The sequence below is a fragment of the Rattus rattus genome, chromosome 11 (genome assembly GCF_011064425.1).
Source record: "Rattus rattus isolate New Zealand chromosome 11, Rrattus_CSIRO_v1, whole genome shotgun sequence".
NCBI lineage: Eukaryota > Metazoa > Chordata > Mammalia > Rodentia > Muridae > Rattus > Rattus rattus.
The window spans coordinates 93,068,734-93,092,875 of record NC_046164.1 but is presented as its reverse complement, the minus strand read 5'-3'; the positions used below and the strand labels follow the sequence as shown (position 1 = coordinate 93,092,875).

Here is a 24,142-nt window from a genome sequence, read left to right as displayed (position 1 = left end):
TGACTTTCACAAAATACTGGATTTTGCATTTCAAAAAGTCACTAAACTTAAACCAGCTATTACAAAAACATACAGGGTCAGCAAGATTTCTACAACTTAATTTTCTCTCATTAAACTGTCATGGCTTCTCAGCCTTTTGGCTAAGATCGAGTGTAAAAATATGTACTGTGAGCTATGTATTAGTAACCATGAGTCAGAAAATTTTCAAGAATACTTTTAAATATTTCCACTTATGAAAGCTGATATAACTGTTCCAAGAGGAGATGCATGGAAACTGAGTTAGTGCAGTGTTGCTACGTAAATGAGTTGGCTTTTCTATGATGTGCAGTGGGTTGAGTGGTAGTCTCCGTGTCTGCACAGCAGAGAGTAACACTCAGCCACACAGTCATGAGGATTGCCCTGTACTAGCAACAGCTCACTACAACAGCTCACTACAACAGCTCACTACGACAGCTCACTACAACATCTCACTACAGCAGCTCACTACAGCAGCTCACTACAACAGCTCACTACAGCATCTCACTACAGCAGCTCACTACAACACCTCACTACAACATCTCACTACAGCAGCTCACTACAACAGCTCACTACAGCATCTTACTACAGCATCTCACTACAGCAGCTCACTACAGCAGCTCACTACAGCAGCTCACTACAACACCTCACTACAACACCTCACTACAACAGCTCACTACAACAGCTCACTACAGCATCTCACTACAACAGCTCACTACAGCATCTCACTACAGCATCTCACTACAGCACCTCACTACAGCATCTCACTACAACATCTCACTACAACATCTCACTACAGCATCTCACTACAGCATCTCACTACAACACCTCACTACAACACCTCACTACAACAGCTCACTACAACATCTCACTACAGCATCTCACTACAGCATCTCACTACAACATCTCACTACAGCATCTCACTACAGCATCTCACTACATCTCACTACAACAGCTCACTACAGCATCTCACTACAGCATCTCACTACAACATCTCACTACAACAGCTCACTACAGCATCTCACTACAGCATCTCACTACAACACCTCACTACAACACCTCACTACAACATCTCACTACAGCAGCTCACTACAACAGCTCACTACAGCATCTTACTACAGCATCTCACTACAGCATCTCACTACAACAGCTCACTACAACAGCTCACTACAGCAGCTCACTACAGCAGCTCACTACAACAGCTCACTACAGCAGCTCACTACAGCATCTCACTACAACATCTCACTACAACATCTCACTACAGCATCTCACTACAGCATCTCACTACAGCATCTCACTACAACAGCTCACTACAACAGCTCACTACAAGTGGCAGCTGGAATCTGTCATAGGCTGTAGTTTCCTGACTCCTCACCTAGACAAAAACTTCATCAATAAAAAAATTAAGTAACCAGAGAAATAAAGACCCTTGAAAAAGCAGGTCAGACTGGAGGAAATTATGGCAGCACACCTCCTGCCCACTGGGCCCAGGAACAGGAATACACGGATGGCAGAGAGCATGAATTTGCATGCACTCAAAGCTGTAGTGTAGCTTGGCCGTTCTACTGTCTATTGTTAGAAGATTTAAAATTCAGACACGTGTACCAGCACCACCTCGGTTAAGAAGGTACAGAAAGTGTCTTCTTCCCTTCTGCGTTGGATGGGGGACAGTAATAGTAAGCTGCAGGCTACTGCAAAGGTTTGCTTAAATCTGGCTCCTATCCTGCCGACGCTGAACTTACTGGCATTTCTTATCCCCGGTGCTCCATCATGGACCTCAGTCACTAAAATACACTGCCTTTGGAAGCCAAGCAACACAGTTTTACAGTTGGTGTGGCACCATGTGACCGCTGTTACATCAGACATAGGTAGCAGAACGTGAGATGTAAGTCTTACCATTCCAGATGATTCTCCTCTGTCGATGCACTGGCAGTCAGCACTATATAATGTCTACGCAGCATTGGCAGCAATGATCAAGGAAGAAAACGGCCAGAAACATCTGTTAGTCTGAGGTTTTTTATCTATTTTCTTTCTTCTTCACAAAGAACTAAACAATATAACTACACAGTTTCTGAAAGTCACAGACTACTTTTTTTTTTTTTCTTTTTTTTCGGAGCTGGGGACTGAACCCAGGGCCTTCCACTGAGCTAAATCCCCAACCCCCACAGATTACTTTTACAACACTACAGACTCCACAATTTAAAAGCAGTTCCGTTTAGCAACTGTCACTGATGCTAGAATGAGAGCCCCGAGCCCTGAGGATTTCCACTGCCTATTCTCTACCTGGCTTAAGAAATGTGAGTTACACTGTCATCTGTCATAATTCATTTTCTACATTTGAAGCCCTATTGTACAAGTGCTGGCTAACACCTCAAATCCTACACTCATGAGGCTGAGGCAGGAGAATCATCCTAAGTTCCAGGCCAACCTAGGTTATAAAGTAAGTTTGAGGTCAGCCTGGAGTAGAGTGAGGCTCTGTCTCAAAACAAAGCAAGGGTCCGGCAAAGTGGGTTAGTAGGTAAAGAAAGGCACTGGTTACCAGGCCTGATGACCCGAGTTTGTTCCCTAAGACCCACACAGGCTATGGAAGGCAGATCTAACTCTTGCAAGCTGTCCTCAGTCCTCCACATGAGTACTACGGCATACACGCCCACAGGTATATACAACCTAACCCCCTTAAAAATAAAGAATATAAAACAAACAAAAAACCATAAACACGACAAGAAGATCCCCCCTCCATACATATACACAAAGATTATGAAAGTTTAAATACCTGTATTTTTGAAAGAAATTTGGTGGTTCTAATAGTTTGGACCAATCTGATTTCCCTTGAAGAATTTCATCTGTAACTGCAAGACCTAAACAAAAACAAAAACCAAAGGGTTTTTAGAAACTAGGTCTAATTTCGAAAAGTGCCCAGCTTTTGGTCTTTTTACCCAAACCATCTAATGCAACAAATGCCTGACTTAGGGAATGTAAATACACTATGTTGTTTCTGAGAACATAAAGGTTAAATTCCACCATATTGGACTGGTTCAAATTTTGGCCTTAATATTATATATTTTGGGAAGCATTTGATGTTTTACAAAGAATTTAACTGACAGTCAATAGCTACCAATATAGAATAAAGCTGTCTGCTAAAATGTTGGGAACATGTAAGGGGCAACAGGGCCAAGCATATTTACCTTGTTTAAATTCTTCTACCATTACTGTTCGAGTTGATGTAGACACATTATACGTAGAATTCTGTTGTGGGTAGGCAGGGGTAATTATTGGCATAAGATGATACCTGTCTGATGGATTTACCTGTGAAATGAGAAGCAGAATAATTACCTATACTATTACTCAGTAGTCCTCACTTTATCTTCCCCAAATTATGAAAAATATGAAAAATACATTTAATACTAAACTCTCTCAATTCTAGGAAGTATATCTGTCTTCTGAAGTGCATTTTTTTCTGAAGTCAGATATATTTGTTTGTCAGAATTCTGCAGAAGTTAATTTCTCCTCAATAAGGCTATAAAATGATGCATCTTAGAAGCAATAGTTTTTCAGAAATGTTGAAGTATAATAACCACAGAGACATTATATAGAAATGATTGCCTACTCTTATTAAATTAGCAGCTATGTGAGAATTATGAGTCTGCTTTAAGCTGTACTACAAAGTATTACTTTTATATATTTCAATACTTTATTATAAGCAACTACTTGTTAGATTTTTACAATGGGTTATGATACTGTTTTGATATAACCACTGGTCGTATATGGACATTTTTTAATGATATTACATTTGAACTGTCATTTAGAGAAAGGCCCTACTCCCAAATGACTGGATAAAATTCCATAATAAATTCCATACCCGAGGGTCCCAGACAGGCAAATTCAAGTTGCTTTCTTCTGGTTGCTTCAGCAGCACAGGATTTGGCCATTCCCTAACATGAATGAAGGACATTAATTCACGTACACTCTCCCTTCAGATGCCATATAAAAATTACAAGTCTGAACTTCCCCATCTTCCATGACAACGTACAATGTACGAGGAAGAGTCTGTTTGTGCTTCCTCAGAAACTCCAATTCCTGTTAGAGCACCTCCCTTCTCATCTGCTCTCGCAGATCTGACTCTGAGGGTGCAGTGACAGCAGTAACTGACACGTACGGAGGATACTATGATGAATGAGGCAGCTATGGTCATCATCGCCATTCAGAGCTCAAATACATGGGGATGCTACTCTCTTAAGATAAGGCTCACATTCACAAACCTACCTGCCGCCTTACTGAGTAACTTAGGAGAGGTACAGGGGTTATGAGCATTGATTGCCAGAGAGCATCATGGGACAGACCTAGGCTCTCTGCACCTATGTAGCAGATGTGCAGCTGGGTCTCCGTGTAGGACTCACAACAGCAGGAGCAGGGCTGTCTCTGACCCTGTTGCCTGCCTTTGGATCCCTTTTCCCTAACTGGGCTGCCTTGTCTGGCCACACTAGGAGGAGATGTGCCTAGACCTGCTGCAACCTGACATTGCCAAGGCTGCCTGTATCCATGGGAGGCCTCCCCATTTCTGAGGAGAAAGGGAGGAGGGGTGAATGGGATAGATGGGTGGTAAGAGGGAGGAATTAGGAGGAGAGGGAGGCTGAGATCAGGCTGTAAATAAATAACAAAAAATAAGACTCAAAACAAAACAACAACAACAAAACAAGCCAGAGCACTGACTGCTTGTCCCGGGCTCAATTTCAGCACCCGTATGGAAGGCTCACAATTCTATCTCCTGCTCCAGGGGGTTAATGTCCTCGTCTGACCTCTACAGGGACCAGGCACACACGTGGTGAACAGACACACACTTAGACAAAACAATACACCCATTTACAGAAAATGAAATCAAAAAGGGGAAAAAGAGGCAAAACTAGGTGTTGTGATACACATCTGTGATCCCAATCCTTGGAAGGTTGAAGCAGGAGGAGTTCAAGTTGTATATAAGCATGGGTTACAAAGTTAAGCTTTTTTCCCAAAACAATGGTGCAGAGTGAAGGGGGAGGAAGGAGAGGGGCAGCCAAGGAAGCCACAACAAATTATCTCCTTTGTGACAACATGGATGGTATTGGAGGCCATTGCACTAACTGAAATAAACAAGGCACAGGATTCTCCTTCACTCATTAGGGGATTCTGAAATGTTGGCCTCAGAAGGTGGACGGAAAATAGTGGCTATCAGAGACTAGGAGAGCAGGGTAGAGAGAAGGACAGGACAATGCCAGGCGATGGACATTACGTTAGGTAAGTTCTGATGCTCAGGAGGACTACAAGCAATGTTAGTAATGCGCTTCAACAAGCTAAGAGACTGTGTTCACCATAAAAAATGATAAAGGTCTGAAGAGACACACGTGGTAACCTTGATCTGACTGTGTAATGTACACTACCAAAATATTGTGGGCACACAGTAAGTATATACGATTTTTATGTGTCGGTTATAACAGGAAAGAGTGTCATCTGGATGTCCCATTCTCAGATAAACACATTTTAAAGCTTTTAACGAATGTAAAACACAAATATCCATGTATAGGTTTGTTCTCCTTACAGTTGCTCTACAGCCAGGGCTAAAGCAGACCACGGAGCCTAGGCTGTCCTCAAACTCATGGCAACAGTCCCACCCAAACCCTCAAGTTCTAGGATCACAGGCAGAAAACACTATGCCTGGATATACTTCTTAAAAGTTCAAATAATTGTTTACACATTCATAGATGTTAACAATTTGTCAAAGTACATATGCTTACCATTTGGAGAAAACTAAGAAGAACTTGTGGACTAAGGTTGAAGCTGCTGCGTTTGGGTACAGTTGGCAAGTTCTGGCTACCAGCATTGCCCAGGAGACGCCACCAAGGAACCCCAGCATATTGGAATAAATACCACGGCCTAGGAAAATGAACAGTGGTAGTTATTATTCAGATCTATTTGCTCAAAATACCAACAGGATAACTTCACTCATGGGACTGAACAGGAACCAAGATGATAAGCACAACCCAACACTAGACTCAGACACAGCCAGCAAACCTCGGTCTCTACCTCGGGCTCTCTGCTTTGCTGCCCAGGTCTGAGGACCTCAGTTCCTTTACCGCTCCACTGCCACCTCTCAACAGTTCTCCTGAGATTATCCCCAGTCCTCCTCCCCACCCCAGAGATGTCTTCAGTTAGAGAGATCAACAGAAGGAAAGATATCTGGAGGTAAGCAGTTAAGAACATTTCACTAAGAGTCATACACATGTGGAGTCTTTAAAAGCCAAGCATAAATTGGCAATAAACATCAGTATTTCATAGTATCTGGGTAAGTCTCCATTGTGAAGAATATACCAATGATATCAGACTCACCTGTGAAATGATATTTTTATAGAAACCCATGGAAACTGTTACCATATCTCACTAAGTCTAATATTAATATGCCCTTATTATACAAGTGCTACTATTCTATGTCCCACACAGAGAGGGGGGAAAATCCTACAAAAATATCAGTTTAGACATGTTAAATATAAAAAGTATGCATGTAAACATTGAAAAATACAGCGTTTCGTCTGGTTTGTGAGGAGAGACAAACTGTTCATGTTACCCCTCCATATCACACTGTCCTGCCTATTTAAGGCCACAGGCAAAACTCACCTGCTTAAACTCATGTAAGTGCCCCTAATATGGTGGCCACTAGCAACATGGCTCTCCTTGCCCGCAAACTTCCCATGCCGTAAGACTGACTCATTTAAACTATACAATTCAACACCTTTTGGTATAGTCAGAATTGGGCAACCCCACAATCGTGTCTAGGACAATTTATCAACTCCAAAGAAACCTAGCCAGTCACACTACTCCCTCCTCTGGACCTGGAGACCTGAGCATATAAATCAAAGCATATATATGTTAGCTTTTGAGTAACTTCTGTCACACTTAAAGTGGTGTCAACATTCATTTCTGTTGCATCATTTACCAGTACTGTGTTCCATTTTATTGCAAAATAGTATCTGACAGTAAGGATATACCATGTTTTTATATTCATTCATCAGAGTATGAATATGTGACTTGTGTTTGCTCTTTGGCTGTTAGGAATGCTAAGAAGATATAACATGACAAGATTTTTAAATGAACATTATTTTACCTTTCTTGGGAATCATTTAATTTTACTGTCAATGACACAAAGCACAAATTTAAAAATCCAGTTCCTTAGTTGGACATTTCAAGTATCTAATTACTCACAGAGTTAACTGGAGTGGACGATAACATATAAACATTTCCATAATCAGACTTTTATGGAGAGGTCTGTTTAAGGTATGTGAAACCTGGTACTGAATGCTGTCAGCCAAGGAACAACCATATACATAATGGCGGTCACTTAACACTAATGATAATGAGATGAAAAAAATGTATAGCTGAAGAGGAGGGAAGAGAAAAGCAAACACCAGAAAAAAAAAAATCAAGAAAATTGAGAGCAATGTGGACTGGGAAGGAAGCTGGCCTCTAACCCATGAGCTATTCTGGTGATCATCCCCAGCATTTCAGTCCCTGAACAATGGTGGGAGCCATCGTTCCTGCCTGCATAATGGCTTTTGTTCTTTAAGACAAAGTTTCCTGGCCTTGAATATGTAACCCTCCAACTTCAGCCTCCTGGATACTGGAATTACTGGCATGCCACCATGCCCAATTTGTGTTATTACAAAGGAATTAAAAAACTTAAGTTTAAAAAAAACTTATTTATAGTAAGTTAAATATATTACTGAAGAAAGAAAAAACTTCGTATAAGCCAGCAAGTCACCAAGTTTGTGATAGTGGATGTTAATGTCCCAGGCACCTGCAATCTCTCACTGACTCGCTCGATTAACTCTGGGTGCAGCACTTTGCACTTACCGCACGTATGTCACCTAGAGCACACTGTGTGTTTCTGCTGTATGCTTTCGAGGTATCTTCTGTATGGAAGACACCATTGAGCCACTGCTTCAGTGTCACCTCCCCTCAGTCCTCTGTCCCCATTCTTAAGCAGTGTCTGACTACAGCTATACATAATACAGAATGTCCTCTATCACACCAGAGCAAGCGGAGGGCATTTGATGAGTTATATACAAGCACACTCGCACTCTGTCTACGTACACACACACTCACACTCAGAGACACAGACACCACACCTAAGAAACTGAGGAACAGTTTTGCTAAGATGACCATCAACCCTCAACATCATCAATGAGGTCAGACCTCTCATATGTGTTCCAACTGCTGGCAACAGAAAAGTAGAACTTTATAAAGACATACAAAGCCTTGGGATACTTACGCTTTGCCCATAATTTGACTGCTCTTAGAGTAAGTCTAAAAGTTTCTTTATTTGGCACTAAGTGCAAAATTTCATCAGTAACTCTACATCCTGAAAAAGATAAAACATTAATTTTTCACTAAGGAGTAAAACTCAGTTCAAATAGTCTCCTAACCTTCAGAGTCTCAAATGTTAAAATTTGAATGCTACGTCAGGATAAATTTAAAATTTCGAAACACATGTGAAAATATCTTTTACTTTTGAGGAAATGAAAGAATTTGGGTAAAATCCAATGCTGAAGAACAGACAGGTCTGGGTTCCTACATCTGACTTAATCACGGTGTCTCCAAGTTATAAAACTTTCTTATTAGAAGTCCTTCCACAAAGAAGTGTAATTTACCATCACATTAAATCAAACAAAAGAGACTGGGCATGGTGGTGCTTGACTTTAATCTTGCACTCTCCAGGGAGAGGCAGGTAGGTCTCTGAGTTTGAGGTCAGCTTGGTTTAAGAGTGAGTTCCAGAACAGCCAAGAGTACACAGAAAAACCATGTTACTTACAAACAAACAAACAAACAAACGTGTGAAAGGAAGGAGAATGTAATCAGTGGCTCTAAAACGTGAAGCACCTGTGAGGTTGAGCCTCCTTTTCTAAGAGGCCTCCACCTTCCCTTACCATTTTCATGTGTGCTGACATCTGCACTGATGGAGCACTGGCAACCACAGTGTTCAGGGGTCACACAAGATGGTGGCCACAGAGTCCGCAAGTGTTCAGTATACTTCACTACTCTCACAAGCTCCCAGTTAAACAAAAGCAACCAAAAGGAAAGCGGTGTGCCAGCACTTCAGCTATATGCTAAAACAGCCTTATTTTCAAGGAATACCAGGCTGCTTGAAATTATGACTAAAGATATAAAAGGTTATACAAGTGGGCGATCAGTAGGCAGTCTGAAAAATAAACCAAATTCCTTGCCTCAAGAAAAACAATGATACTATTTACTATGGAGAAGAGGTAAGTTTTCACGTTAAATTAGTTATAAATCACTTTTATCTACTATTGTAAACCTGACAGCTTGAAATACTTAAAAGACTCTCATGACAGAACTGGTGCTAATATTAATCAATGTAATTTAAAACCCACTTTACAATGAAATATGTGTTAACAGCTGGAAAATAAAAATAACTTTGTAAACTAACATTTTCCAAATAGCCAGAGTATGATAGTTAAAACAAACAAACAAACAAATACCCTAAAACCCAAAACAACAACAACAACAAACCAGGCAAAGGCAAAAAGGTACATTCAAAGGACAAGAGAGATCACAAGGTATTAATGTGACAGAATAGTTCTGTTTCTTTTTATATTTTAACAAAACCAAGATATCAGATAATACATTAACTGTAGAAGCAGATATGGTAATATGGAAAAAAAGCCCATTTTATATGTAAAATTATTAATTTACAATTGCTTTTTATTTCTAGTGAACTATAAATATTCTGAACATTTTTATTTATATTATGGTAAACATTGACATACGATGCAGATAAAAAATATTTTGGAGTTCTCAATGAATCTTAAGGTTTACAGGACTTCTGAGACCAATATGTTTATGAACCACAATTCTAAACACAACCTTTCAAATAAATTGTGCTTTTTAGAATATTTAAAAAATAACTAATTACACTATTCTATAAAGAAAACCTTGACTTTCAAATTCCTGGTGTTGGTGATGGAATGCAAAGTCTCTCACACTAAGCCTGTGTTCCATGATGTGCTCAGATTTTAGTTTGCTCAAGTCTTAAAGTAGTCCACTGACAATTCTACAAAAGGCCTCTTGCTGTGGACTTGGTTTAATGCTTGTATTACGTTTATTGAGTTCCCAAAATTGCATGGGAATTGTGCGCAGGTAAGGCACTGAGGGTCTCTGCCCCCAGTTGGTTCTGATTGGTAAATAAAATTACAGGTGGCCAATGGCTGGGCAAGGAGACAGAGGTGGGACTTTAGGATAGAGAGAGAAGAAAGGATAGAACTGTCATTGCCAGGAAAGCAGAAAGATCAGGCCTGAGAAGTGCAGGACAGAGAGACAGCCAACATGTAAGACTCATAGATCGTGGCCCTGGAGGGCTGCAGGCCAGGATGGAATGCAGGGTTTAGTATGTAATAATTCAGGAATATCAGAGGGGAGAGTGTGCTAGTGGCGTGAAGCTTTGGGAGTGGTCCGGCCATTGAGCTGCTCAGGGCATATTACAATATAGAGCTGTGTGTGTGTGTGTGTGTGTGTGTGTGTGTGTGTGTGTGTCTGGGTCTCATTCGTGAATCCAGAACACTGGGGCGGGTAAGAGGAACACCTGAAGCTGCCACTGCCAGGGCAATCTTTAGAGTACATTAATTAATTAACCGTCTACAACTATAGGCTCTATTTACCAAATTGTTTTCAAGCAGGTATCTAAGATTTCTTTATAGAAACTTACCATTTAAACTTCGAATGCACCGTATATCGAGGCTTCTCAGGCGAGAGTCATCTCTTAGATCTAAATTATCTGATATGGTTTGTATTGCCAGTCTTGCAAAGACTAGATCAATCTTTGGAAAGAGATAAAACAGAAAAGAGACTGATTTTACTTCTCCTGGTCCATTCTCCCCAACCCCAACTCCAACCATGAGGAGTCATAGTTATCGGTCTGGACAGTCTGCTAAAGCACAGGAGGCCTATGTGGGTGGCCTTATGTGGGACAATCACTGCACATCTTGAGAGAAACATGGGAAGATCCAACACACATTTACTTTTACTCCCTCGTGAAACTCCACTGAGGCACTGAGAAGTGTTTTGGTTTCGGTTTTGGTTTAGTTTTCAGAGTTTATGGCTTAACCCACTAGGAAACTGAGATCAGAGAAACATCAGCAAAAGTCATGGAGGCTGGAGAGCAGGGGGGCAGATGCTAACACACCCAGTGACCTAAGAAAACAGATTTAAGCATTCTATTTGGAAAATGAAAACAGGTAGCTATGAATAAATACATAAATAAATTTAAAAGAACATTTAGAAAATATAATTAGTATTTTTAGAAATTAAAAACAGGGCAGTGGATATTATCACAAAACTTGAAAGACAAGAAAAAAAACAAGAAGAATAATAAAAATATTAAGATGTGGTTAATTAAAAATGAGAATTGTGTGTGCTATTTATTTATTTTTAAAGAAAGCTGTTCTCTGGAGACTCAACTCACAAATGTTAGGGCTTTATGGGAAAAGACCTGTGTGTAAACAAAGGCAAGAAATCCAAAAAGCCCCAAAAAACCCCACAATAAGAGGTCCAAGAACTGAAGGCCTTTCCACTCTAAAGACTACTGCACGCCAAGCACATCAGTTAGAAACACAAACCAAAGCATATTATCATCATGAATTCTACGAGTATGAAGACAAAATAAAAACAAAACAACTAAATAAAACAAGGGACAAACTGACCATACATACAGAGAGAGTGAAAATAGTAATATGCTTTTCTACAGCACAGAGGCCACAAGACAATGCGGGCCTTAGAGGACATAAAAAATCGTTTCCTACCTAGAATGATGTACTCAGCAAAATTATGAATTCTGTGTTTTTTAAGCATGCAAGATAAAAAGAAAACAAATTCTTATTTAGGCATCCAATGGTTGAGCTCCAGTAAAACAGTAGTATATTAGAAAGAAGGACATTCTAGAGTACGGAGGGAAAGCTCCATGAAGATCACAGTGAGATGGACAGGATGACAGCTGTGCACAGACCATGGGCCACACTCAGCTGAGAACAGGGCCAAGGCCCAGTGGACTGACTCTTCCTCAAGATGCTAACGGCTCTTAGCTTAAACATTATGACAACCATAGAAGACTGGGTTGAAATCAGACTAAGTATAATGACCAACCGAACTGAACAGTCATTAACTCCTGAGGGCAAACCTGTTACAGAGCAAGGAATTGCAGTAGGTCGGTATACTCAGTCCTGAGCTCTGAAAACTGTTTCTGAGATAATAATGTAAATGGAACACTGCTCTAAACAAAATTATAACAGTGCAACTATTTTAGATGATTAGAGAAATGAGAAAGGTTGTGTACAAAAAGCATGAGGAAAGAAATGAAGGTTCCTAAATTTTCCACGACGAGTGGTCAAGAGAAACAAGAAGTAGGTGAAAGACTACTATTCCTTAAACTGTGGTGAGTACCAGGCAAGCACTCAGGAGGCTGGCTATAGTCACATAGTGAGATTATTTCAAAACCCAAGCCCAAAACCAAAACCAAACCAAATAAAACATGCCCATGCTAAGTCAGATTTTGAAACAAAACTTACAGGTTAAAAATGTCAATTGTAAAAACACTTACTTCGATACCATCAAATTCAAATTTTATGACAGGTACAAAAGCATCTTCTACAGCCTATAAAAGAGGAAGACAAAAAAGTAACACAGAGGTTACTTATTTACTTTTATTTAGGTCTCATACAAAAGTCTCGTTGCCTGCCATTTAACTTATCCTGTTAAGAATATCTGTCAGAAACTGGAAAGCAGATCTATTGTTATCTTAATATTATTTCTGGAGTCTAAATTGAGATCTAAGAATCTTAGTCTTTTTTTTTTTTTTCTTTTTTTTTTTTTTCCAGACCTGGGGACAGAACTGGTTGCTAGGCAAGCACTCTACCACTGAGCTAAATCCCCAACCCCTGGAGTCTAAATTGAAAACTGATTATTTACAAAAAGTATTAAGTGTAAAAGTGTATGGTGAGCCCCTCCTGTAGCCCTGGTGCTCAGGGATGGCTCAAAGGGTCAAGGTCATTGTTGACGATCCACTGAGTCTGAGCCTGGGATGCATGAGGCCCCTGAACAGTTTTTACAAAAAGCATTAGTGTAAAATTTTTGAAAAATATTTATCAAACAAATGGTAGGGGCTAGCTCAGTACTTGGCCTGCAGACATGAGACCAGAGTTCAATCCACAGATCCTAATGCTGGAGAAAATGGTGCATGAGGGAGGAAGCAGGAGGATCTGGGGACTTACTGACCAGTAAGTCTACCCTGTTGGTGATTCTAGGCCATGTCAGGCCCTGTCTGACAGAAGACAGACAATGTTTTGAGGATGATACCTAGAATTGTCCTGTGACACCCCCAAGCGTATGATAACCCCCACACACTTACAAATATGTACACACAAAATTATGCTGTTAGAACTGAGGCCAGTTTTATTATTTGCTAGAATGGAAATGTTACTTGTGAAATGAAAGGCTAGATATACATGTAGTATTAAGGGAACCTCACACATATCACCCACAATTGGCTATATATCACACATATCAGATATTACAGTAAGTGATAACTTATGAACATTCTCACCAATTCTCTCGTTTACTGATGGGAACCAAGCTCAGACAGATGGCTGCCTGACTGAGGCCTCAGAGCTACAGGTGTGTCTGCAGAGCTATAAACCCATGCTCCGATTTCCATGCATGTTATTAACAAGATACAGCAATTTAAGAGATATGTCAGTGATTCTAAGTCCTTGCCTTTATACTTGTTTCTAAGTTCAAAGTATTAGATACCAAAGGATACTTACTCTTAAGTTTCTGACGCCATCTTGATGTTTCAATTTTTCAAAAAAGGACTGAAAAAAATCTGATCTCTCCACATGTCTTGGGGCTACACAAAGTGCATCAATATCAGCTCCTACAAAAATAATTTCTTGTTAAGAATAATATATTGTATTTCATTAACGTTCACATAAACATAAACACAGAACCAGGTATGGAAGATGAGTATAAGATAACGCTAACAATACTTATCAATGCTGATAAGATACAGGAACTGTTCTGTTGAGTACTTGCTAACTGTGAACAAGTAAAACAATTTCCTAAAAATTCTCATCAGTAGAATATAACTAAAAAGCACTTACCTTTGGTGTGTACTCCAAGCCTGTAAGATCCAAATGTGAAAATTTTACCACCAACAGTAGCCACAACAGAAGGTGGGAGATTCTAGAATAAAGCAAAAGGCATGCAATCACAAGTTATTTTGCATAAAGAGCGCCTAAAAGTTTGCAGTCTTTCACTGCACAAGTGATACACTGTACATTTGTCAATCCTGTTTAAGAGATGGGTAAAAGCACTTTAAGTCTCCTTTAAGGAAATCAAATTAATAAACTGCAGCTCTTCCAGTACAAGTCTCAGCCAATCCCAGTCTTCTTTTTAGTTTTGTCACAGGCATGTTTAATTATTTGATTTTAGCTTTTCAGCCTTCTTGTGTTCTGATTTACTTAATACCCATGCTTTAAACATTCTTCTATGGTAAAAGCCAGACAGTCCTTCTAATTCATTGTTTTTGTTCCAATCATCACTACTCTTCCACAGGTGAGTTTCCTGTGTCTGAGACAGGGTTCCCTGTAGCCCGGACTGGCTTTAAACAAACGTCTGACATTCCAGTCTCCATTTCCCAAGTGCTGGGATCATAGACCAGGGTCTCTCACTGACACTGCAGCTGAGGTTAAGGAGTATGGTGCCATACTCAGATGTCTGTCTGTCTGTCTCTGTTTCTCTCTATCCTCCTTTCTTCCTTTCCACCCACCTATCTATTCTGTCTGCCTACCTGTCTACCTGTCTTGTCTGTTTTTACTTGAGGTAAGGTTTCTGCGTCCTGGCTGTCCTCTGTGGCTCTGTAGACCAGGCCAGCCTTGAGTTACAGAGCTTCACTTGCCTCTGCCTCCCCAATCCCGGGATTAACCACATGCGCCCCCATGCTCCCAGCCTTCCCCACTTGTTTTTGATCAGGGTCTGCGGATTTGAACCCAGGTCCTCATGCTAGTGTGGCAAGCACTCTATCAACTGAGCTCTCTTTCCAGAGATATCTTTCGAATGTGTACCTCTCGGCTCTTCAACTATACTTAAACTTATCAGAGGTGAGACTACCTACTACTCATCTCCCCCTCCACAGTTCCAGATTCCTGGTGACTAGCCTGAATAAAATGACCTGTACAACAAGACACAGTTATTTCCTCTGTTTAATGCATAGTAATGTTTCAAGAGTCTCACAATTTTAGCTAGGAAGGAGCCAATGAAATTATTAAGACTCGTATTAATAAAAAAGATAAGTATCATTTTACTTTCTATGTTGAAAAAAAAAATCCTTGCTGGGTGTGGTGGTGGTGAATGTCTTTAATCTTAGCACTTGGAAGGGTGTCAGTCGCATGCAGATGTCTGAGTTTATAGCCAGCATAGTCTACAATAGAGTTCTGTAACGGCTGGACTAACAGCGTGAGACCCTGCCTTAAAAAAAAAAAAAAAGTATGACCCTGCATTTTTTATGAGAAGTGATATTATAGGACATAGTATTTTTTATACAGCTACGGAATTTAATTATTATTTTATCTGTGAAAAATACTAGAGTATCTCAACAGTTATCAAATGATCTTTGACTTATCTTAAATCCTTTAGTTATCTATTCCCCAAAGTAGAATATATTCATGGATGATAGTATAATATTGACATATTGACAGCTGTTATAATTGAAGTTTTGATTACTCACAACTAGCATTTTGCCTCCAAAATCTGCTGTATCCAACAACCTTAGCTACTGATAAAACCCTTCCTGACAGATCAGAAATGAGCCAGATATCCTTTTGGCAGCAAAAGTGAATAACATAAAGATTGGATTAAATGTAATGACTAAAGTCTAAGTCTTTAGTGGCTCATTATCTGATTCTAAGTCAAAAGAAGCAATCTTACAAATTCATCGTAACTAAAAAGAGAAATCTAACTGAAAATTCTCATAGAAAACACTGAGATACTTTAAACTGAGCACTGTTACGGGGAGAGATACGTATACTGTATGAACAAACAAAACCGCGTAAACTGCAAGTTAGGAACACTCGGAGGATGGACAAATGGTTTAATATGAGTCGTGTTTCCTCAAGGTCCCATGGTAACAGGCTTGGTCCCAGGATGGCAGTATGGACCTTAAGAGGCTAGGTGACTAGGACTAGGAGGTAGGAGATCTTAGGTCACAGGGGAGAGTCCTCAAAGGGATGCTGTCGGACTCAACTGGTTATTTCCTAGATGGAGTACAACACTTGCTCTGACCCTCCCTCATGCCTGCCTAGCCCTCTGTTGCCCCTGCCTCTCACTGCCACCCTAGCTCAAAACTTCAGAGCTGTCTGAACGTGGACCTGAACCGGCAATGCTGTATGCTAGCTAGGTCTTTTCTTCCTAGTCTATCTCGGGAGTTAGTTTGGGGTAAGAAGCTGAGTACTGACCTTTACCACCTAGTTGAACATGCCCAATCTCATCTTAGTACAGTGAGTAAAATACTCAAGCAACAATAAAGAAACTCACAATCCAAAACTCAAAAAAGCAGAAAGCTAGGTAAGTTCATAAGGAAAATCCTGCCTAAATATGAACTAGGACCTGAAAACTGCTATGTCTGAGGGGCCAAGCAAGTGCAATTAAGAGATTTCCACATGGGAAACACAAATAAAAGGCAGTCACCGTGTCACAGAAAACAGAGGTCCTGGGGGCTGTGAGGCCTGGAGAACAGGATCCTGACCTCATTTTAGCCTCTTTGTGCTGTGCTCAAAAGCAAGTTCAGTGTCAGATGGGGTACGCTGTAATCTAACGTCTGGCTTTTAAGTCAAATCTCCTTAGACGGGGTTGGGGATTTAGCTCAGTGGTAGAGCCCTTGCCTAGGAAGCGCAAGGCCCTGGGTTCGGTCCCCAGCCCTGAAAAAAAGAACCAAAAAAAAAAAAAAAAAAAAAAAATCTCCTTAGACTGAGAACCCTGGCTGGTAAGTATGACTCAAACTAAACATTTTATAGACTTGCTGCTACAATTGGCTATCTCTGGGTTAAAGCCCCATTTACTTACAAGTCCAGTTGTCTAGATCGCTTTATTTCTAATGTGTCAGGGAGCCTGTTTTTGGTTGTTACTGGTGTTGATTCAGTTTGGAAGTCAGTGGCTAACTTCTTGTAAACCAAAATGGAGAGCTACAAAATTATAATACCTACTTAAAATGAAATATTTCTGTAAAGATTTTGATATAACTATAAGATATGAAAGTCAAAACTACTAGATTGAACTTGTATTCCATTCGCTCACAACCTGGGACATGATACCATTCTGCAAAAGACAATCACAACGAAGGAAAAGAAAACTGCCCTTTGCAAGCAAAGCAAAAAGCACCCTTCCAAAGACACGAAAGTAGACAGTTATATACTGTGTAAGTTATATTATTCAGAAATGCAGAGTCTATTTTAAAGTATTTCAGATAATTTGACTCTTACATGTCATTGCTAGGGTGAATGACTGAAATATGAAACAGTAAATTAAATCTATACAGTTTCAATCTTACCTTACTTTCACTGATGTCAGAAATCCATTCTTTTACTAAATTGTTCAATTTACCAAGAACAACCAGCCTATAATAAAAGATGAGAACTTTAAACTTTTAAGACAAAAACAAAAACTAAACATTAAAGAAATAATGTAGAAACCTAACGTTGACGCTACGTTAAATCTGTATTATATTTATGCTCATGTAATCACATCTGTTGATATACAGCACATCTGAGAGACCTAAGAGTGCCAGACATGATCACATTTGATAATAGTTTGGTTTTTGAATTGTCCTCAAAAACTAAAAACCTAATATAAACCTCCAAGTTACCTTCAATCAGGCTACAGAGGCAAACTGAATTGTCAACTCTGCTTTACAACAGAATTACATCAATTCACTGTGATACTAGAGACTAGCAATCTCTCTGACACTCATGGTGTTTTGTATAATTAAAGTAGGTAAGTTAATTACTGGCTAATTTTTATGAAATAGTACTTAACTAATGCAGTTTAAAATTATTAAACTTATTGTTATTAAACTTAAAACCAATGGCATAAACACTCACATTTAAAAAATGACAATAAAAAAGAGATGAGTTTAGGCATCCTATAAATGGACAACTATCTCCTGACTCTTCCAAACTTGCTTCCATCTCAGTCTTCCTCAGAAAGTGAAATTCCATCCAGTGAGATGCAGGCACTGAAAACCTTGGACTCATCTTTGGAAACTGCCTCTAGTTGTCATAAAAGAACTCTCCCTTTGACACATCTAGACCACATGACTTATTCCTACTGCCATCCTTGGGTTTTAGGCACCGTTACTTCCAACCTGTCCTCTGACCCCTCTTCCCTTACACTATTCTGTCCTCTGACCCCTCTTCCTTTACACTATTCTGTCCTCTGACCCCTCTTCCTTTACACTGTTCTGTCCTCTGACCCCTCTTCCCTTACACTATTCTGTCCTCTGACCCCTCTTCCCTTACACTATTCTGTCCTCTGACCCCTCTTCCTTTACACTGTTCTGTCCTCTGACTCCTCTTCCTTTTACACTGTTCTGTCCTCTGACCCCTCTTCCTTTACACTATTCTGTCCTCTGACCCCTCTTCCTTTACACTATTCTGTCCTCTGACCCCTCTTCCTTTACACTGTTCTGTCCTCTGACCCCTCTTCCTTTACACTGTTCTGTCCTCTGACCCCTCTTCCTTTACACTGTTCTGTCCTCTGACCCCTCTTCCTTTACACTGTTCTGTCCTCTGACCCCTCTTCCTTTACACTATTCTGTCCTCTGACCCCTCTTCCTTTACACTATTCTGTCCTCTGACCCCTCTTCCCTTACACTATTCTGTCCTCTGACCCCTCTTCCCTTACACTGTTCTGTCCTCTGACCCCTCTTCCTTTACACTGTTCTGTCCTCTGACCCCTCTTCCCTTACACTGTTCTGTCCTCTGACCCCTCTTCCTTTACACTATTCTGTCCTCTGACCCCTCTTCCCTTACACTATTCTGTCCTCTGACCCCTCTTCCTTTACACTATTCTGTCCTCTGACCCCTCTTCCTTTACACTGTTCTGTCCTCTGACCCCTCTTCCCTTACACTATTCTGTCCTCTGACCCCTCTTCCCTTACACTGTTCTGTCCTCTGACCCCTCTTCCTTTACACTATTCTGTCCTCTGACCCCTCTTCCTTTACACTGTTCTGTCCTCTGACCCCTCTTCCTTTACACTATTCTGTCCTCTGACCCCTCTTCCTTTACACTATTCTGTCCTCTGACCCCTCTTTCTTTACACTATTCTGTCCTCTGACCCCTCTTCCTTTACACTATTCTGTCCTCTGACCCCTCTTCCTTTACACTGTTCTGTCCTCTGACCCCTCTTCCTTTACACTATTCCCAACACAATGGCCAGAGTACCCGCTAAAACACGGGTCAGATGGTGCCAATCTCCTTCTCAAAACCCTAACGAGTTCAAGTTCCAAAAGTTTTATAGTGCCTTACGAGGTGCCCTCCTTCCTACCCATCAAACGTACCAATGCATACCCAAGACTTTCTGCCCAGAACACACTCCTTTCAAAGATCCGTGTGGCTCCCTTCCTTTCAGTGAGGTCTTCTCTAAAGACTTCTATCCTCAAGTTTATGTTTCCCACCAGTATTTGGTCAGGGTTAACATTGTAGGCATTTGACTGTTAGTTTCCTTTTCTAATGCATATTAAAAATTTATGTTCCAAGAGAGCTAAGATTTTTCTTTGGGAGAGCATTTTTATTTACCTAAGCAGTGATCACTGGGCATTCAATATGTATGAGTTAATGATTAAATAGTATACTGTAAAAATATTTTAGAGTTTCCATGACATACCTGTGGTTCAATTCTTCCTCATCTTCAAATACTCCAAATGGTTTCATGGCATCAATTAATTTCTGTGTATAAATATGATCAATTTCTTTAGGACACGCCAAACTAATTGGAGAGGTAATTCCATAATGCTTTTGTTGACGCTGGCTGTCCAGCATAGTGTTTCTATTCAAGAAAAAAGAAACAGTGAAAAAATGTAAAGTATCATGTCATATGGACACACTGAACCTCTTAAGTTATTTAAGCCACCTTAAAAGTTTGTGGAACATTACCAAAGAAGTCATTAAAAAAGAAAAGAAAAGAGGAAAGGTGGGTATTCTGTCTTTATGAAGTGTTTTTCATACAGCTTCCAGCTTCCATGGTCAGGACATCTTTTCAAGCCCAGAGCAGTATGTATTGGCGTCAAGACCACTCAGTTCAAACGCGAAAAGCTTGAATGGGCTCTAAGCCAGGGCTCCTCCTACTAGCCACCTCCCTCCCCCAGGCTGAGTCAAGTACCATCTAGGCTATGGAATCTTTGAAAAGCAGTCAAACACTTGAAAGACACTATCAGTCAGACAATGGTCTTCCTTCAGTAAGGGAACAAAACATCCCATCACAAGGTCCTTAGGAGATAATCTAGCCTTAAAAAGAAACCTCAGTTCGTCCTTGGGAAACCTACACTCCCAGCCATCTTTTCCTGGAACCAGAGTTTACAGCTGCAGCCTGTTGTGACTGTACTTAGTATTCTCTTCATTTTAGCCTGGTACTCATACCACTTTCACACTGAGTAACTGTCACATTCCTTACATTCAACACCAAATTCTGAAGGAGATAAGTGACCCTTAATTGCCTTTAGCCAGTATAAAATTACAATCTTGAATAAAGCACCACAGAATTTCTAACTACATCTATGACTAAAGGATGTGGGGTAAATTTCGTTGCAAAAGTAAAAATGAGTATATACTCTCAACCTAACCACCTCTCTTTATATTTGCATAAAGAACTGTTCAAAACAGTAAGAGTATAATCTCAAAATAAAAAAGCAGTCTTTTAATGAGTAAATTAGCTCTTGAAAGTAGTAACAGAGGAAGAAAAGAGGGAGGTTAAATGGGACTGGCATAGTGGCCCGTGCCTCTCTATTCCTTCATTCAGGAGGCTAAAGTAGAAGGATCTGAGCTCCAAGCCTGGGCTACACAGCAACACCTTCTCTCCAGAGAAAGGTGTAATTGGACACTAGGATTTCCTTCTTTCTTCTTGAGACAGGGTCTCACTATGTAACTCTGTCCTGGAACTTAACAGGCTGGCCTTGTGTTATCACTGAGCCTGGCTTTATGATTAATTCAAATGTTCTATAACACAGTAAGGCAACTGTGATAAATAATTACAGTGTATATATTTATATAAGTAATCAGTAAATTCAATAGACAAGCCAGTTACTTTAAACTAATCATTGTATACATTATGTACAAGTGTATCAATTTAAATTTTAAACATCACAAAAATACAACAATGGTTAATTCTTTTTGCATTTTAACTGCTTAAAAATTGGCTTGGGGTTGGAGACATTCCTCAGTGACAGACTGTTTCATGTGTAAGGCCCTGAGTTCCACCCCTGAACCAAACAGAACTAACAAAACAACAGCAGCTTATTACTAGTCAGTCCACAAACTAAAACGTGTTTTTCAGCTGGAGGTTTTATGGGATAGGGAGAAAGAAATGATAACACAGAAGATAAGATAGCTAAGACAGGTTTGGTGGCCCAAGGTCTAACCCTGGAAGTCTGGAGGTAGAGGCAGAAGCAAGCTCATGGTCAGTCTGGGCCATGTGAACCCTCATCTCAACAAACAGCCTATATACCTTTGAAATGACTTAATGAAATATAGGGGAGTATTAAAAAACAACTTTAATTTCTCTCCCATTTTTATCTCGCTGCAGAACAAACAAAACTTCAATTATTTCAAGTTGTATTTCTCCATCCATCCATCTATCCTTCCCATCCTTCCTTCCTTCCTTCCTTCCATCCATCCATCCACCCACCCACCCATCCATCCATCTATCTTAAAGAGATAAGGTTGTCTGGCAGGTCTGTGTGGGATAAATACATGGCATAGACAGATTTTCCCATAATCAATCCTAACAGGAACTCTTGAGAAGTAGGTTTCAAAAAGTGCTATGAATTCCACTTACAAGGAAAAATACCTTACAGAAATGTACTGCAGGTACAAAGATAGGTAAGTAGAATGTTCACTGGCATTCTATTAAAAAAAAATACTTTTAAATAACCCAAAATAGTCATTAAAAGTACTACACTGGGCTGTGTTTATAAATGGAATACACTAGTTAATAGAAAATAATTAGAAATGAAAATATTAACATAGAAAAGGTGAGAAAGAACATGTTCTAAAGAACCAGTCTGGAGAGTAGCAGTTGATAATAGCCTATAAAGTTTAAAACAGGTACAATGGGTTATGAACACAGGAATATGTAGTATCAACATTAAAAATGCAGCAACAAGAAACACCAAATTCAGTACTCTGGGGCCTTGGAAGAGCCCCGTGAATGGAACCGGAGAAAGGATAGGCGAGGCTTCAGATGTATTGGAATGCTTGACTTCTTTTAAAGAAAGAAGAAAGATTAAAATGGTAAGAACACACCCCATGTTAGTCTTTGTAAAAAAAAAAAAATGGGTGGTGACTACGTAGTGTTTTTGTTTTTCTGTGCATCTTTTTGTACGTTTAAATTATTTCCGGATAACGTGAAAGGTAAGAAATCTAATAAATTCTTGGCAAGTACAGAAACTGCTTCTGACTTAGGAAAGTGTGAGCAGGGGATAGATACAGCCCGGTAGATACTGTGGGGTCGGTGGGAAGGAATGGGGTAGGGGGATTAGCCTTTCTCATAGAGCAACCGCAAACCACGGGCTCCGCTAGGTCAGTCCCTCTCCGAAAGACCTGAAAGACAGCGGGTCCGGCCGGGAGGAGGGGAGGCAGGGGGATGGTATTTGCGCCAATGCAGACACGAGCAGACCGGCTCAGACACGGCGGAGGCAGGAGAGTGACCGACCGTTTTTCTCTTCAGCCACACGCGCCTTTCCCCCTCATCCTAGTCTGGGGGCGTCCTCAAAGGCGGGCGGCGGGGAGCTGACGGCGACTCCCGAACCCCGCAGGGCGGCCAGGTGAGCCGCGGGTAGGGGAGGTGCCCTTGCGGAGTGGCGGGCAGCGGAAAGCAGAGGTCCCCGCCGGCTGCGCAGGGTGCGAGGCGCAGGGGCTGGAAGCCGCGGGGCTGCCCACCTCAGCACACCTCTCTCCACCTCGCCCTCAACCGCCGCCCCCACTTACGCAGACATCTCTTTCATCGCTTCCTGCGTCTCTCTCCAGCCAGTGTCTTTCGCTTTGGGGTCCTGTTCTTGCCCTCTCTTCCTTCCTCTGTCCACTTCCTTTCGCTCGCTTATAGCTCGCTTGCTCGCTCACTTCCCCACTCTCTACAGCCGAGGCATTCAACCGAGTAGTGAAAACACCACAAAAACCGGCTCTATTTATGACAATACAGCTCGGCCGCCGCCAATATGGCGCTGCTTCCCAGGCTGCCTCTCGCCCTCCGCGGCCCCGCCCCTGGAACCCTGGGCCCGCCCTCGGCCACACCCCCCAGCCTTGAGCTCCTGGGGCCCGCCCACCTCAAGTGGCACGCTTGCAGCAAACGCATCTGTCAGAGTGTGTCAGGTCGCCCGCCGTCTGTGGGATTGTCAATTCAGGCAAACCTCTGGGAAGGTAATTTGTCAATTTCCCCTTGTGTCTGCAATAAAAGCATCTAGAAAAGACCACCGCTTTCCCTAACACCGTTTTTAACTCTTCCCGTTATACCACATCTTAAAGTCATAGACGTAATCAGTACACATTGAGAAGGTTTTCCTCGCTTAGCGTCACACCCAAGAAGGTGCGACTTTAACACAACCATTCCAGGGAAGAAAGCTTATAAATAAATCAGCCTAACTCGAATCCTTCTTCCTCGCAGTGCCATCTCCAAGCCCCGATTTGTGACTTTGTGGCGTTTAGCTGAACATAACTGCTACCAGTTAGTTGTAGGTTTATCCCTTCTCTCCCCCCACCCAATCAAACATTTTCTAATAGTGAAAATCATGTCCTGTGCAATTATGACGGTGAAAATGAGAGAGAAAGTGACCAA

At 40.9% G+C, this 24,142-nt stretch overlaps 1 protein-coding gene across 1 annotated transcript in view; it reads right to left on the bottom strand.

Annotated features, from left to right (window-relative positions):
* Papolg (poly(A) polymerase gamma) overlaps window positions 1-23,548 on the bottom strand; it is a 31,792-nt gene extending 8,244 nt beyond the window's left edge. Inside the window, exons 1-13 of the mRNA XM_032916261.1 lie at window positions 23,299-23,548; window positions 19,982-20,143; window positions 17,648-17,714; window positions 14,205-14,286; window positions 13,869-13,978; window positions 12,647-12,700; window positions 10,760-10,871; window positions 8,309-8,398; window positions 5,781-5,919; window positions 3,875-3,947; window positions 3,201-3,321; window positions 2,789-2,873; window positions 1,912-1,965 (exon numbers count right to left, since the gene is read on the bottom strand). Coding sequence (XP_032772152.1) covers window positions 1,912-1,965; window positions 2,789-2,873; window positions 3,201-3,321; window positions 3,875-3,947; window positions 5,781-5,919; window positions 8,309-8,398; window positions 10,760-10,871; window positions 12,647-12,700; window positions 13,869-13,978; window positions 14,205-14,286; window positions 17,648-17,714; window positions 19,982-20,143; window positions 23,299-23,315 — 1,166 coding nt within the window. The 5' untranslated portion in view covers window positions 23,316-23,548. The remainder of the gene's footprint in view (window positions 1-1,911; window positions 1,966-2,788; window positions 2,874-3,200; window positions 3,322-3,874; window positions 3,948-5,780; window positions 5,920-8,308; window positions 8,399-10,759; window positions 10,872-12,646; window positions 12,701-13,868; window positions 13,979-14,204; window positions 14,287-17,647; window positions 17,715-19,981; window positions 20,144-23,298) is intronic.
* Between the last annotated feature and the right edge of the window lie 594 nt (window positions 23,549-24,142).